Source organism: Artemia sp. Qi Xiang Cuo, chromosome 12 (assembly GCF_049724085.1).
Source record: "Artemia sp. Qi Xiang Cuo chromosome 12, ASM4972408v1, whole genome shotgun sequence".
Taxonomy (NCBI): domain Eukaryota; kingdom Metazoa; phylum Arthropoda; class Branchiopoda; order Anostraca; family Artemiidae; genus Artemia; species Artemia sp. Qi Xiang Cuo.
In genome coordinates, this window is record NC_142805.1 from 32,455,920 (window position 1) to 32,469,648 (window position 13,729).

Genomic DNA, 13,729 nt, shown 5'->3' on the forward strand with positions numbered 1-13,729 from the left:
TGGAGCTTTACTTATTAGTTGGTTGTTGGACCAGGGTCGTCTACAGGGTCACCTGCGTGTTATACATTTCTACTGACTTGTGTACCCTTCCTTTATTTTTGCAGTCTCTATCAATCGTACTATGATTTTGAAAAGTGACAGATAGCTATAGAGCTTATCTCTATAACTACAAACCCAGTTGATCCTCTAGAATGCCAACTAGGTTTGACAAGATTATACTGCCAATTTAGAGCTCTATAATGTGATGTACCGTTTAAAATATTTCGAGGGGCTAAAAACTTTAGCTTTAACGTACACATTTAAAGAAAGAATTAAGATTAGAATTCTGAGGCCACTTTGTGGACGCGGGGCTTGAAATTTTTCCTAGTTTGTGTACCCATTTTTGATTCTTGATACGCATTTTAGGCTAAAACAAATAATTTTCCCACCTTCTCTTTGTTTCCGATGTGTTTGAGAATAAGAAAATGTGCCTCTATACGGTTACGCTGCGATTATAAACAAAAATACGGTAAAAGGACGTAACTTCACAGTTAGAATAGTAAAGAAACAAAAGCAAAATCGTTTGGTAGAGCGAAGTCATATATTCACTGGAGAGGGTTTAAAAACTTGTGTAAAACCAGTACATCAGTTCCGGATTTTCGATACATGTTGAGTAGCCAAAATTATTGTCACCTAGAATGAAGTTTTTACTCAAGGATTGTAAATAACAAACACAATGAAGCAATCCCTTAATTATTAGTAGTTTATTTATAGTATGTGATTCTGACAAGCGACAAATTGCTTTGCAGGACTAACTATGTTCAACAAGATTATGTTACAAGTTTTAACTTAAAGGGGAAATTTTCCCCTTTTTTCGTGAAGGAAAAAGGAGACAAATGCCGTAAAATTGAATAATTTTTGAATTCACTCGGAATGCTTGAATTTAACTTATACCACTGAAAAGAGCATAAAAAGTTGGTTTAGAATATGTTCCCATTATATGCATTAGTCTCATCCTTCAGAGCAACCACAGCCGGCAAACTTTTTCCCGTTTTTTGGCTTTCCTGAAAAGTTAAAAAAATGGCGGGTGTCGCCCTTTTAGTTATCACAGCCGAACAGTTTAAATTATGGAAGGTTGAAGCAGCGCGTGAATCACGACAAAGCTGCACAATATTCAAACTACTATAGAATATTTTATTTAAATTGTTAATTTTTTTTCCAAAAAATACATAAAACATAAGTTTATTTGTCTTTAAAATTTTTTAGGATTTTTTTAAGATGAATTTAGTTTTTCAAGTAAAAAAAAAGAAAAAACTTCAAAAGTCTACGTAAATTTTAAATGCATAAAACTAGTGCATGCTTGTCTGATTTCTTTTCTTTTTTAGTTACTTTCGCTGTAGTGCTACACTGTTTGTGCTGCTGCTACTTCTATCGCTTGTAAAAGACACGGTAATGGGCCAAAGATCTTATTCTATTCAGTTTTTTACACTCTTTGATTTAGGCAATTTAACATAAAAATTTGATTCTCAGTTTGCCAATTCCAAAGACGAAATTTTAAAGCTTCAAATTCATGTTCTTTATGCATTGGATTTTCCCAGCACGGGTGCACGCATTCCTAGAATCACGAGAAAAGGTCTGCGGTCAACTTAAAAAAAAAGAAGAAAAAAGACCTATATAATGTTTCCATAATATAAATTAAAGGCGTTGAACATGTTTACAGTGTTTTTTAGTAAAAATATTGCAGCCCATTAATTTTAAAGAGGGTACAAGACCATACTATAGGATTAAAAGGGTACAGATCTAAAGAAAAGGCTCAGTCATTGGTTTACCTGATCCTTGTAACAAAATATAGTAAGAGGTTCCATAAGTTAGAGCTAAGGAGCATAAACATAGCATTGGTTTCTATCGGATTATATCTAACATTTTCCAATTAGCGTATTATCGGAGAGACAAAGGAGGGAGGGAAGAGAGAGAGAGAGAGAGAGAGAGAGAGAGAGAGAGAGAGAGAGAGAGAGAGAGAGAGAGAGAGAGAGAGCGAGAGAGAGAGGTATTGAAAGACAGAGGAGGGAGGAATTATACCATATACTGAACATAGTAACGCAAAATAATATTTCTAAGAATTCTATTTCTATATTAAGCTTATAAAAAGTAATTAATATCTCACTATGCAGCTTTTAAAACTCTTAAATACTAAAAGTAGTAGCTATACCAGCTAAGTGATCAACCACTAGGTTCAGTTAAAACAAAAATTAATTAAAGTAAAATAGTTTCATAAAATGTAGCTACAACTCATCTACAAGGTGGCTAGGCTTTTTCAGATGCTCGCCATAGTCTGTTGCTTCACTTCCAACAAAAACATCGTGGTGATCAAGAACTTCACCAAATGATAAAGTGTCGTCATGGTCGTCATCACTCGATGCAAACAAATGATCTACTTCGTCTTCGGCGATTTCACTCAAAAATAAAATTTGATGTTTAATTGTAAGTCATGATTGTAGAAAATTCGGTAAAATCACACTACTTTGGATAACGTAAAGATAGAAAAAAACCGGATGCAGATTCTATGTTACAGATCACATTCCCTTCCTCAATCCCTTGGAATGTAGTAAAAAAAAGTAAACAAAAGACAAAAAAAAACTAACAGCCACACTCAGACTTGCAATAATAATTATTTTCTTTATTTGCGTTAAAACTAATTAAGAAAGCTATTCAAAGACTGTATTTGCCGATACATAAAAAAGACATGGTAAAATTGCTTGTCTCTTTTTAGACACAGGAGGGGAGTTGATCAAATCTCCCCTTTATATCTGTAACACTCATCTTCCTTACAACAATAGGAATTGTGTACTGAGTCCATAGTAACATCCACACTGGCAAAACCTCAGCATTTGTTTCCTACTTTTATAATACCTTTTTTGCCAAATGAAAGTGCACCAGAGTAATAAAAATAAATTTTCCTTCACTTGTATATTACAAAAACAATCTCTTAATATTTGCTTTATCATTTTCTAAAGCTCTGCCAAGATTTAGACGTTCAAGATATTCAGCTTATCTCGCCTGACACTTTCAATATAAACAAATGACGTCTCGCTTCTATCATTTGACTGCTGTAGACTGATTTCATTCCCTCAATTTCTTAATATGCCAGTATTGTGTCTCATTGTTAAGTGAGACTAAAAAAAAAGGAAAAAAGAAGAAAAAAGACCTAAATAATGTTTCCATAATATAATATAAAGTAGTTGACCATGTTTGCAAAGTGTTTTTCTTTTAGCTAAAATATCGGAAACCGTTAATTTTAAAGAGGGTGCAAGACGATACTATAGGGTTAGAAGAGCACATTACGTCTTGCTATTATACTATCTAGCTCTGTCCCCAAGATCCACAGTAATCTTATCCATAAGGCTGAATTTCACATAGCTTTCATTCACACTTTAATATATTCTCAAGTTCCCTTAGTTTCCTTTTCTTCCCCTAATGTATATAACACAGAAAGTTCTCATATAAAACCAATCTCTCTTCTACCAAGCTTATAACTTTTCACTAATATTTCTGGCTACTTTTTTATACTTCTACCCTAACTTCTTCAAAGTCTATTTTTTTTTTAAGTGTCCCTCCTTGTTCTACACTACCAAATTCTAAACTCTCCAGTTTCATATTACATTCTTCTGAGAAATTCCTTCTCAAATTCTCTTGGGTAGCATAATAGCTACCCAAGAAACAGTTACTCTTCCTAAATTTCAGCTTCAGATCAACTCTAGACACTAATATATGGTGATCTTAACTTTTAACATTAACAAGGGCACTCCTATAAAGCATAGTATCTTGCATCGATCCTGCCAGTTTTCGATTTACAATACGTGAATGCCATGTCAGCTTATGGGCCATTTTATGACCAAACACGCACAAACTAGACAATATTTTTCTACCGAACTTAAAAGATTTTCACTGCTATTCCTAGCTGCGTTTCTACATCTTCTCCCTAAGACACCATCTGGTACTTTACAAACAATTTTCCTAAAAATTGTTCCATCCAATTTCTACATTTTCAAATTTTAGACTCTCCACTTTAAAATCAAACTGTCCCAAGAAAGTGCCTCGCAAATTGCCATCATGGAGTATACCAAATCACAATTTTCCAGGAGGAACGAGTAGTTACTCTTCTTACACTTCAGCTTCAGACTAACAATAGACGCTACTAGATGGTGATCTTTACTTTTAACATCAGTCACAGCACACCTACATACCCAATATTTCCTTAACATGTCCTGCCAGTCTTTGATTTGCAATAAAATGGCCAATAAGCTGAACCTTTATACAAGTTTTCTTCCTCATCACTTGGTATGGAAGAGGAGCGTGCACAGCTGTCCTGGCCTCAGGGGGATTGGTGCTGCGGTGGGTTGTTCGTAGTAGTAGTATCATGCAAGTATTATTTAACTTAAAGGCCATTTTGTGACCAAACATGTACAAGCCAGATATTATTTTAGAAACAGTATTTATTTATCACTAAATTTCACATTTAAGGATTTATGAGCTTGCTGATAACAGTTATGAGGCTAATATTACAACACAGAGGTCCAAATGAAAACTCGATGCAGCCTATATATTTCACATATAGTGTTTGATTTCCAACAGAATTATTATTTCAAAGCTTTTGATCGCGTTCATGATATACCTGAGGCTAATATTACATTACAGAAGCCAAAAGCCAAAATCTGGTTAAGATATGTTCCAAGAAATGATATTTGGTTTTCCCGATGAGCAAATTCCCATAGCACAACTTCCGTCATTGTTTCTCCTAACTCAGCCTTTTCCAGCATGACTGTTCCTACCACGACTATTAATATTATATTTCTAATATTAAACATCGGCTTATGTTATTATAGTAAAAAGTAAATTTAAAACTTAAAACAGGCAGGAATTAGCTTAAGTTGTCAAACCAAAAATGAGCAGAAATTTCCTACAAATGAAGGAATGAAACTAAAAACCAAGTTCAATTATGATGAAAAGTGAAACCAACCTTCAAACGAAAAGAAAACATGACAAACACGTGTGATGTTCCTGCCTTCAATACTCCCCATAAAACTAGTATGATTTACTTTTTACTGAAAACAAAATATGTTTTCAACAGTTTTCAGTTTTTCTTTTGCTATAACACTAAAAAATGTGATACCAATTCCTTAAAAAACTACTAAAAATCTGCTAACTCAACAAATCTTTCAGTTTCAGCTATTCCTTTAATTCCAAGTTTGTGGTTACAAATTGCAAGTAAATAGCGACACTTCTGTTTCAGCGAAGCACAAATGAGACTCTAACCTTTTAGAAGGTTGGACGGGTGGCTACAAGACACTTATTTTTGGCCAAATTTTCACAATATAAAAATATTGTGACCATTTCTTTAGTTTTACTATTCTTCGGGCTTATTATTGTCATTGATTGATTCTTTTTATGTCAACAGCTCTAATTCCACGGAAAAATCGACAAACCAAACAAAGTTCTTAATTTAAACAGTCAAATTAGTTTTCAGTGAAGCGAATGACATTCGAGCCTTTTGAGGTGCAGCAACACAACATTTGTGTTAATATTGTCTACTTTCAGTCAGGCTGCGTTATTCCTCTGATTGATTTTCTCTAGCGCCTTCATTTCTTAATTTATAGTAATTCATGTACTTTTTAGGTTTGACATCTTATTATTTTTAATTTCTGCTCGTTTTTAAGTTTTAAATTCATGCTAACTTTTAAAACAAAACATAGCTTTATAACTGAATAATACAAGGCCAATTAAATCTACAGACGAAACTGAACAAACGGAACAAAAAAGCTGATAAACAAAAGAAAAAGACCATGCATAGCTGTAAATGACATAGAAAAGGCCTACTCATTGCTTGGAACCCTCCAAGATAAAATTTCCAAAGGGCCAAGAAGACCATCTTTATTTGAATCCAACATAAGATCAAAATGCTCCTTTTCATTCAAAAGCCATGCTCGATCTTTATCTTTAGCTGAAAAGAAAAAACTAAGCTAATTTATCAAATCCGAAGCCAAGAAAAGTGGTTTGATACCGCATACATTACAGGACCAGCCGACAGGTAACAATGGATAGTCAATACGACAGGGTCTGCCCATTTGGATTATTAAAAAATATATAATATCAGTTTTAAGTTGACCTCAGTGTAAACGGTCATTGCTAATGTAAGATGAAGTGGAAAAGGTCATAGAATTTAGTTTACTCCTATCTCTGAAAGTAACAGCATTAATTGTAATTACTCAATGTGTCATTAAAGCCTTATTGAAAGTACTCATTCCTGAGATAGATAATAAGCTACACTATTAAACACCGAAACGTTATGCTATTAGTTCCTTAAAACATTTCAGTAATCATTTACAATGAAATATTTAATTAATGCAATATTACGAAAAAAATAACAAAATATAGTAAAATAGCATGGATCATAACTGTGAATAGAGTAAGAGCAAAATGATAGTCCAAACAAAGCGCTGCTCTATTTGCCTATTTTGCAATGCAATGCTTTCTGAATCATGAGTGTAGACTATATAAAGGACACTTTAAGAAAACTACGACGACTAACGTAGTCGTAACGTAATAACGTATCCGCATAACGTGTAAGATATGACGTATACGTAATAGTCGTATAACGTAACGATTAACGTCGCAATAATGAAGATTTGAGTATTGGGAGACACTAAACCACACCTTATTCGAAGGTGAATGATTACCCTACCAGCCATATCTTATCGAAAGGTGAACGATTTTAAGAAAATATATAATTTGTAGTCTACAAAAGAGTAACACTAATCTTTCAAGCAGATTTCTTTGGAGAACTTCGAACCACCTTTTATCTTAGTTTGGCATTTCTGAGCATTACCATTAAAGCCTATTACATTTTTTGAGGAGCTTCAAGACTATCCAGAAAAAAACTTAAACAAACATTAATATTGAAGATCTTGTTTATGATTGTGTTTTCCAGTAATAATTATTTATTTTGAACAAGAATTACGTTATTTTTCTGTCATAAAAGGCCAGGATATTTTTACTCTTTTTTACATTTCCTCAATACAGAATAGCCTTCAGTCAACGTAGAAAAAATATATTAGCAAGACCTGGTAAGCTAATGTTAATACAAGCACAAGAGCATTAAAAAAAGAATCTGCTTTGTTAAAATGGGGAGCTATAAATATATCTTTAAAAAAATACGGAAACACAATCAGAGACACTAGCCAATCCCTTTTTTTATCTTTGGAATAGTCCCTTATATATCCCTATATATATATATATATATATATATATATATATATATATTATATATATATATATATATATATATATATATATATATATATATATATATATATATATATATATATATATATATATATATATAAATATATATATATATATATATATATATATATATATATATATATATATATATATATATATATATATATATATATATATATATATATATATATTCCTTATTTTATCTTTGGAATAAAAAAAATCAAAGAAGAGCCACACGGCTTACAACAAGCTCTGCATGCACCACGGCTAAGAAAGAGAAAGTACATATACTGTGAATGTCAGAACTTACAGACTTATTGGCAATACTTTACACATTAGAATAAGCCAACTAAAAGTTAAATACAGACTTTCAATAGCCCATCGTCTGAAAAAGAATCAACACCTCCCCCCATCCTTGAATTTCTGAACAATTGCTTTGTATATTTACCAGTGGTGGATCAAAATTCAGAAAAACTGAAATTCTCTAACGTTTAGTTTTGTAGCAATAAACTGTCAAGCGTTTTCTCTTGCAAATTGGCCTTTTTTTATTGATTTTTTGTTGTTGTTGTTTTTTTTAATGGGGAATCCGGCGTTTTTGAGACCAACAGATATGCGTTATTGCTCTATCATAAAATTATTAAAATGGTCAGTGTCTTGTTTCAGATTTTGGCAGCTGATTTAACGGGTCTCTGATTAAATCTTTTAACAGATTCTTTTTTTAATATGGCGTTTAGATTGTTGTCATACTCATTTGATGGAAACATCCAGTTTTGAAATTCCTCTTTGTCCAATACACCATCTTGATTTTGGTCATAGTCTTTCTCAAATAAATCTTTCTGGGTCTCGATATCTTCCTCTTCGGAATTGTCTGCATAAAAAAAAAGAAAAAAGAAAAAGATACTACTTAATTTTACACAGAGCTACCATTAACCCTGTTACCGAAATTATAATAGGTGACAGTGATCAATAGGAAATCCATAGCTTCTTTAATGAGATTGAAAGCGGACAGCAATTTACAGCAGTAATGAGAGATATGGGAATGAAGATAAGCCATAACCTTCATTAATTCTCAAAGGAGCAGCAGTGAGTTAATAATGTTGTTTTTTGACGCCATCTACTGTTTCTTAGCCACCCTTTCTGAACTTTACGAAAATCCCACTAAACTTCACAATTAATAAACTTTACTATTACCATACAATTAGTATTACCATAGAAAGTAATAGCACTTTAGGGGCAAGGAGGAGAAGACAGAAGACGATTTTTTTTTTTTTTTTTTTTTTTTTTTTTACAAATTTTGTCATATTTTCATAAAATTTTCAAGTAAATGGGCTGTCCGACAAATATGGCAAACATTGGCAAATTTCCACGAAAGTGCTATTACCATAACCTAAATATTAATCGACTATAAGGACATGGCTTAGTTGGGTTTTATCACAACAACCTCTCCCAGCAGTGTAATCATAATTTTGAAAAGACCATGCAAATGAAACTTTTTGAAACAAAAAACCTGGTCCACTCTTCTTGGCTAACGTGGGCTGTCAAGGACGTTTAATAAATAACTGCTGGAATTTTATTTAGTATTTAATATTACTATAATTTACTCATTTATCTAAAATTAAAAACAAAATAGCAACTTCATAAATTATGTTAAAAGAAAAATTTTCGTGACGTTACTATGACTGATTAGGGAACATCCCATCTAGTTTAGAATTAGGCAAGAAATGGCAAAAAAGACTTGCTGCGGTAAAGGTAGGGAATGAGGTTAGCAGCTGGTTTTGTATTAAATTAGGAGTTAGCAGGGTTGTGTTCTATCCCCCTTTATATGGATTATTTAATGGACTTTGTCTTAAGGAGCACAGGAAAGGCGATGGGAGACCACGGAATCAAATGGGGAGGAAAAAACCTTCTGGACTTAGATTATTATGATGATTTAAGCATCTTAGATGAAAGTGTGAGGAAAATGAATGAACTTTTAGAGGTTTTGCGAGTTCAGGGTGCTAGAATAGTGAAAAAATAAAAATTAAGAAGACTAAGTCACTAAGGCTAGGAATAAGGAAGATGAAAAAGTGAAGTTGAGTAATAGAAAGATTGATTAGGGGGGCAGCTTCACTTACCTTGGTAGAACTATTAGTAAAGATGGTGGGAGCAGTGAAGATGTTAAAAGTAGAATAGCCAAGGCTCAGGGTGTTTTTTTTTCACAGTTAAGAAAAGTTTGGAAGAATAGGAAGATAAGTCTGCAAACCAAGATTAAATATTAGAAGCTACAGTGGTGACAGTGGTCAAATATGGCTCTGAAGCATGGGCACTCCGGAAAGCGGATGAAGATTTGCTACTTGTTTTCCAGAGAAATTGCTTACGGATTGTTCTGGGTACCCGTCTGACTGACCGTATTTCAAACAATAGGCTGTACGAAAAATGTGGTTCAATACCGCTATCTAGTGCTATAATGAAAGAAACGTTGAGGTGGCTAGGGCACGTTGTGCGGATGAAGGATGACAGATTGCCAAAGATTGTCCTTTTGGTCAACCGTCTAGGGCTAAACGGAACGCAGGTCACCCTCGTCTGGGGTGGGAGGAGGTCATAAAGAAAGATTTAAAGGAAATGGAACCTTCCTGGGAGGGTGTAAAAAGGGAGGATTTTGATAGATTGGGATGGAGGAGGAGCGTGCGTAGCTGTGTTGGCCTCATGCGACTTGGTGCTGCGGTGAGTTTTTAGTAGTATTAGTCTGCAAAAATTTGTTTTACTAATGAAATGCTTGAAGAAGATTGCTCATATTCTTGAAGAAGCTACACTATGAAGCATGTTTGTATTAATTTATGTTATAGTAAAATATTCCTTTTCAACATGCATTGGCTGCCCCATACAATGGCTTATGAGTGAAGGTAAAAAAAAAAAAAAAAAATAATTATATTCTAAACTATTCGGGCTATGAGGTCCCAAGGCAGGTGAAAAAATTCGTAGAAACATAGAAAACTAATTTTCGATACAATGAAAACTTGTAAAACAAGAAACTGCGGTTTTTGATTCCAACTGTAAAGAATTACATAGAAGTTAAGCGTTTTATGCTTTTTTGGGAACAAGAGAAGAGGTCTAATTTTGCAAAATAACTTATTTGACAGCCCAAATAGGAAGTTTCTGCATTTTAGGCTTTCCCAAAAGTTTCATATAAGGTATTAGAGAAAATCTAGGGGGGAGGGGATCTCCTTTTATGCAGTTTTACTAAGATATCTTCACAATATTACCTTTATTTCCAAGATACTCCATGAAATTAATAAATCCATCGCCATCTAAATCTTTGTCCTTCAGTGTTTGGCGAAGGATGACTTCTAACATATGAGGAACTTCTTCCGGATGAGAGAAGGCGACAAATTCAACAGCATTCAACTTGCCATCTTTATCCAGATCGGCAGTCTTGAAAAGCTCTCTATCGTTGTTCAATAGCTAGAATTTACAAATATTAAACGATCAATACTGAAAAGACTGAATGAAAAGGCCTGCGGTTCACATAGGTGCACTGAGTTCAAAAACACATCGTGTAATTTACCTACGCAACAATTTATTGAAGTTAAAACTTTCACAGATTTACGTCTTTTGACCCTTGTTTCAAACAAAAAGAAAGAAGGCTATTAAAACCTTTGTTTAAAAAGAAGACTAATAATTTTTCTACTGTAACCAATTGTCACACTTTCTATTTATTTATTAAAGGAGATGATCCTTCTAAAATAAGCTACGACACACCATCTATCATATCAAAGTTGGACGATACCCTGATTTCTTGGCAGTACAGAAAGGCAAGTAGAAAAGTTGGTATGAACGTGTCAGCATCAGATATGAGGAGCCAACATGAAGCTAGTAATATTTCTTTGTTAACGGTTACAGAGTATTTTTCTCAAGATTGTAATCTTGAGAACTTAATCTATTTCAAATTTTGTGGATGGTATCAAGAATAATATCACACCATGTTGGAAACCCTGATTTGAATTTAACTTTAGTTCTTAGACACATTATTGATATGAATAACGATATAATCACAATGAAAACAGAGATGATAGTCTTTTGCTAACTTGGAATGTCGTTTTTCTATTATACGGGAGAAATTCAGGAGTTTCCTTAGACATCCTTAGAGAGTAGTGAGAATTCAAAATTAAAGCATACGCGAAAAGAATACAATTCAAATTAGTCATCTCTTCTGGGAAGATGCCAGAATCAACATGTTAGAGGCATTACCCAAATAAAAGTGGTATTGTGAATAATTGAAGATATTTTACTTTCTCGAGCCAGGGGACGAGGTTTTAGTGCTATAGTCTTAGTGCGAAATCTTAATCATAAACTAAAAACATGAAGTTACAAGTAGAGTGAATTGTGTCAATTACGACGTGGCTATTCCATCCTCTGGGAATTTTTTAGACTTAATCTCCTCCAAAAACCCTGAAGAAAGGCGCCATATATGAAAAGCACAGTAATGTTTGAAAGTATCGCTTACATTGGCATATCAGTTGGTGAAGATGTCACAGATGAAATGTCTGTAAAATATTCAGATTGAAGCTCTGACAGAGAGCGTTAATAGTATTTCACAAAAAAAAAAAAAAAAAAAAGAGAAAACGGTGGTCACGTGTAATGCTGACATTGGTAAGACAAGGCACATCGACAGAAACCATGCTAAATAACCAAATCTACAATATCAGCAATAAAAAAGGAAACTAGAAAAACGACTGATACAAGGATTATGCAACATTCTATTAGCCAGTGATCTCACCTGTAGTAGTACTGCCAAAGCCTGACAGAAATATTCACTTCTACGTTAATATCAGGGATCTTGACAGTTTCCTAGTTTAATCCGTATCCCCTATCCTAAATTGACGATATTTGGAAATTGTCGGAAAGGCTAAATTTCTAGAAGTGCTAACCAACAGGCTTGGTTGAATCCCAAAGGTTGTCCCAAAGCAACTTTCCAAAAAACTTTGGGGCTTGATGCATGTTGACTTACACAGAGCTCTGTTAGCTTTCAGTGACTAAGGGACCAAACTTTAGAGAAAAACAGTAAACTTGCTAGGGTTAGCCTACGCTGTGTTGTGGCATTCCCAATTCCTGTGAAGAGCAACTATTGCACCTTAACGATGCAATTGGAAGCATTAGTAACGCTGGTTGACAATAAACCCTTGGAAGTGTCAATTCAGACAAGGAGAAATAGCTTATCTGGGTCACAGAGTTAAGAACAGAAAACTTCGGCCACTACTGATTAAAGTCCGGATGACAAAAATTTTTTAGAGCACCAAAAAACTTTTAAACAAAAATTGTAGAAAATTTAGTCTTCAACAATATTTTAATAAATGCAAATAGCATAAAACCCCCAGGAAACAACATATTTGCAAAAAGAATTTTTTTTACCTTTAAAATCTGTGGTCGCGGGAACCCCACGATACACAGGGTTTGAAACAAGTTTAGGGTGGAATAATAAAAGATTTACACGAGTTTAGTATTAATAAAATGATTGATGATTGATTGATTGATGACACGAGAATAATTAGGTGACTATCTCAAATTCCAAGATTCTTACCGTATTTTTGCTAAAATGACTGGGCTACTCAACAATTTTTGAAATCTTCACCTTAATATGATCCTCCTCCTCATCAAACACGTAAGTTCCAACTTAATATCCTAAGCTACTTAATGCCAGAGATACGCCCCTTTGACCACCTGTATGTATATAGTGTGTTTTGATTTAATTCAACATCCTCCTGAATATTCCCTGAAGATTTCACTTTCATAACCTTGGGCTTAGTAGTGGTAGTTGGCATATAATAGTAGTGATCCAAGTAGTATCAGTCATACTAGTATTAGTCGTAGTAATCGTAGCAGGTTTCAAGTCTTTGACCCATGGTGCCCAAAAGACCAAGAGCATTTAGGTGAAGCTTTCAGGGAATGTTGAACTAATTCAGAACACACTGCGTGCATTTTGATTGCCAAAAAGGTGCATCTCAGGAATGGCTTAGAGTATTAAATTGGAACTTTCAGGGACTGATGAGGTGGATGATCAATTAACCAAAAAGTTATATGTGCTGCATGCCACTATTACTACTACTACTACAACAACCACTAATACTGCTATTACTTCTATTGTGACTACTACTGAGGCTGAGGATATTAAGGTGAAAGTTTCAGGAAATGTTGAAGGGGAATTCGGATGTCAAAGAACGAATCGGCAATATCTTAGGAACACCTTAAAGCACTAAGTTGAAACTTCCAGGGCATGATGAGGAGGATGTTCAACTGACAAAAGGTAATATGTACATACTACTACTATTGCTGGGGCTTCTACTTCTTAACACCAAACAAGCGTTAAACTGTAAATCTTTGAACCACTGGAAGAAGAGACTGGTAGGGCAAATAAAGACCTTGCTCAATACAGTCAAGACCAACTTGGAGCCTACTGGAGCCTTTCAACGCCAGG

At 34.0% G+C, this 13,729-nt stretch overlaps 1 protein-coding gene across 2 annotated transcripts in view; it reads right to left on the reverse strand.

Annotated features, from left to right (window-relative positions):
- Positions 1-2,087: 2,087 nt before the first annotated feature.
- LOC148946027 (reticulocalbin-2) overlaps positions 2,088-13,729 on the reverse strand; it is a 42,517-nt gene continuing 30,875 nt past the window's right edge. The window contains exons 6-8 of one of the 2 annotated variants that reach the window (XM_089097964.1): positions 10,521-10,719; positions 5,854-5,977; positions 2,088-2,433 (exon numbers count right to left, since the gene is read on the reverse strand). In XM_089097964.1, coding sequence (XP_088954090.1) covers positions 2,262-2,433; positions 5,854-5,977; positions 10,521-10,719 — 495 coding nt within the window. In that variant the 3' untranslated portion in view covers positions 2,088-2,261. Of the gene's footprint in view, positions 2,434-5,853; positions 5,978-8,025; positions 8,147-10,520; positions 10,720-13,729 lie in introns of both variants that reach the window. The other variant, XM_089097965.1, reaches the window with a different exon arrangement.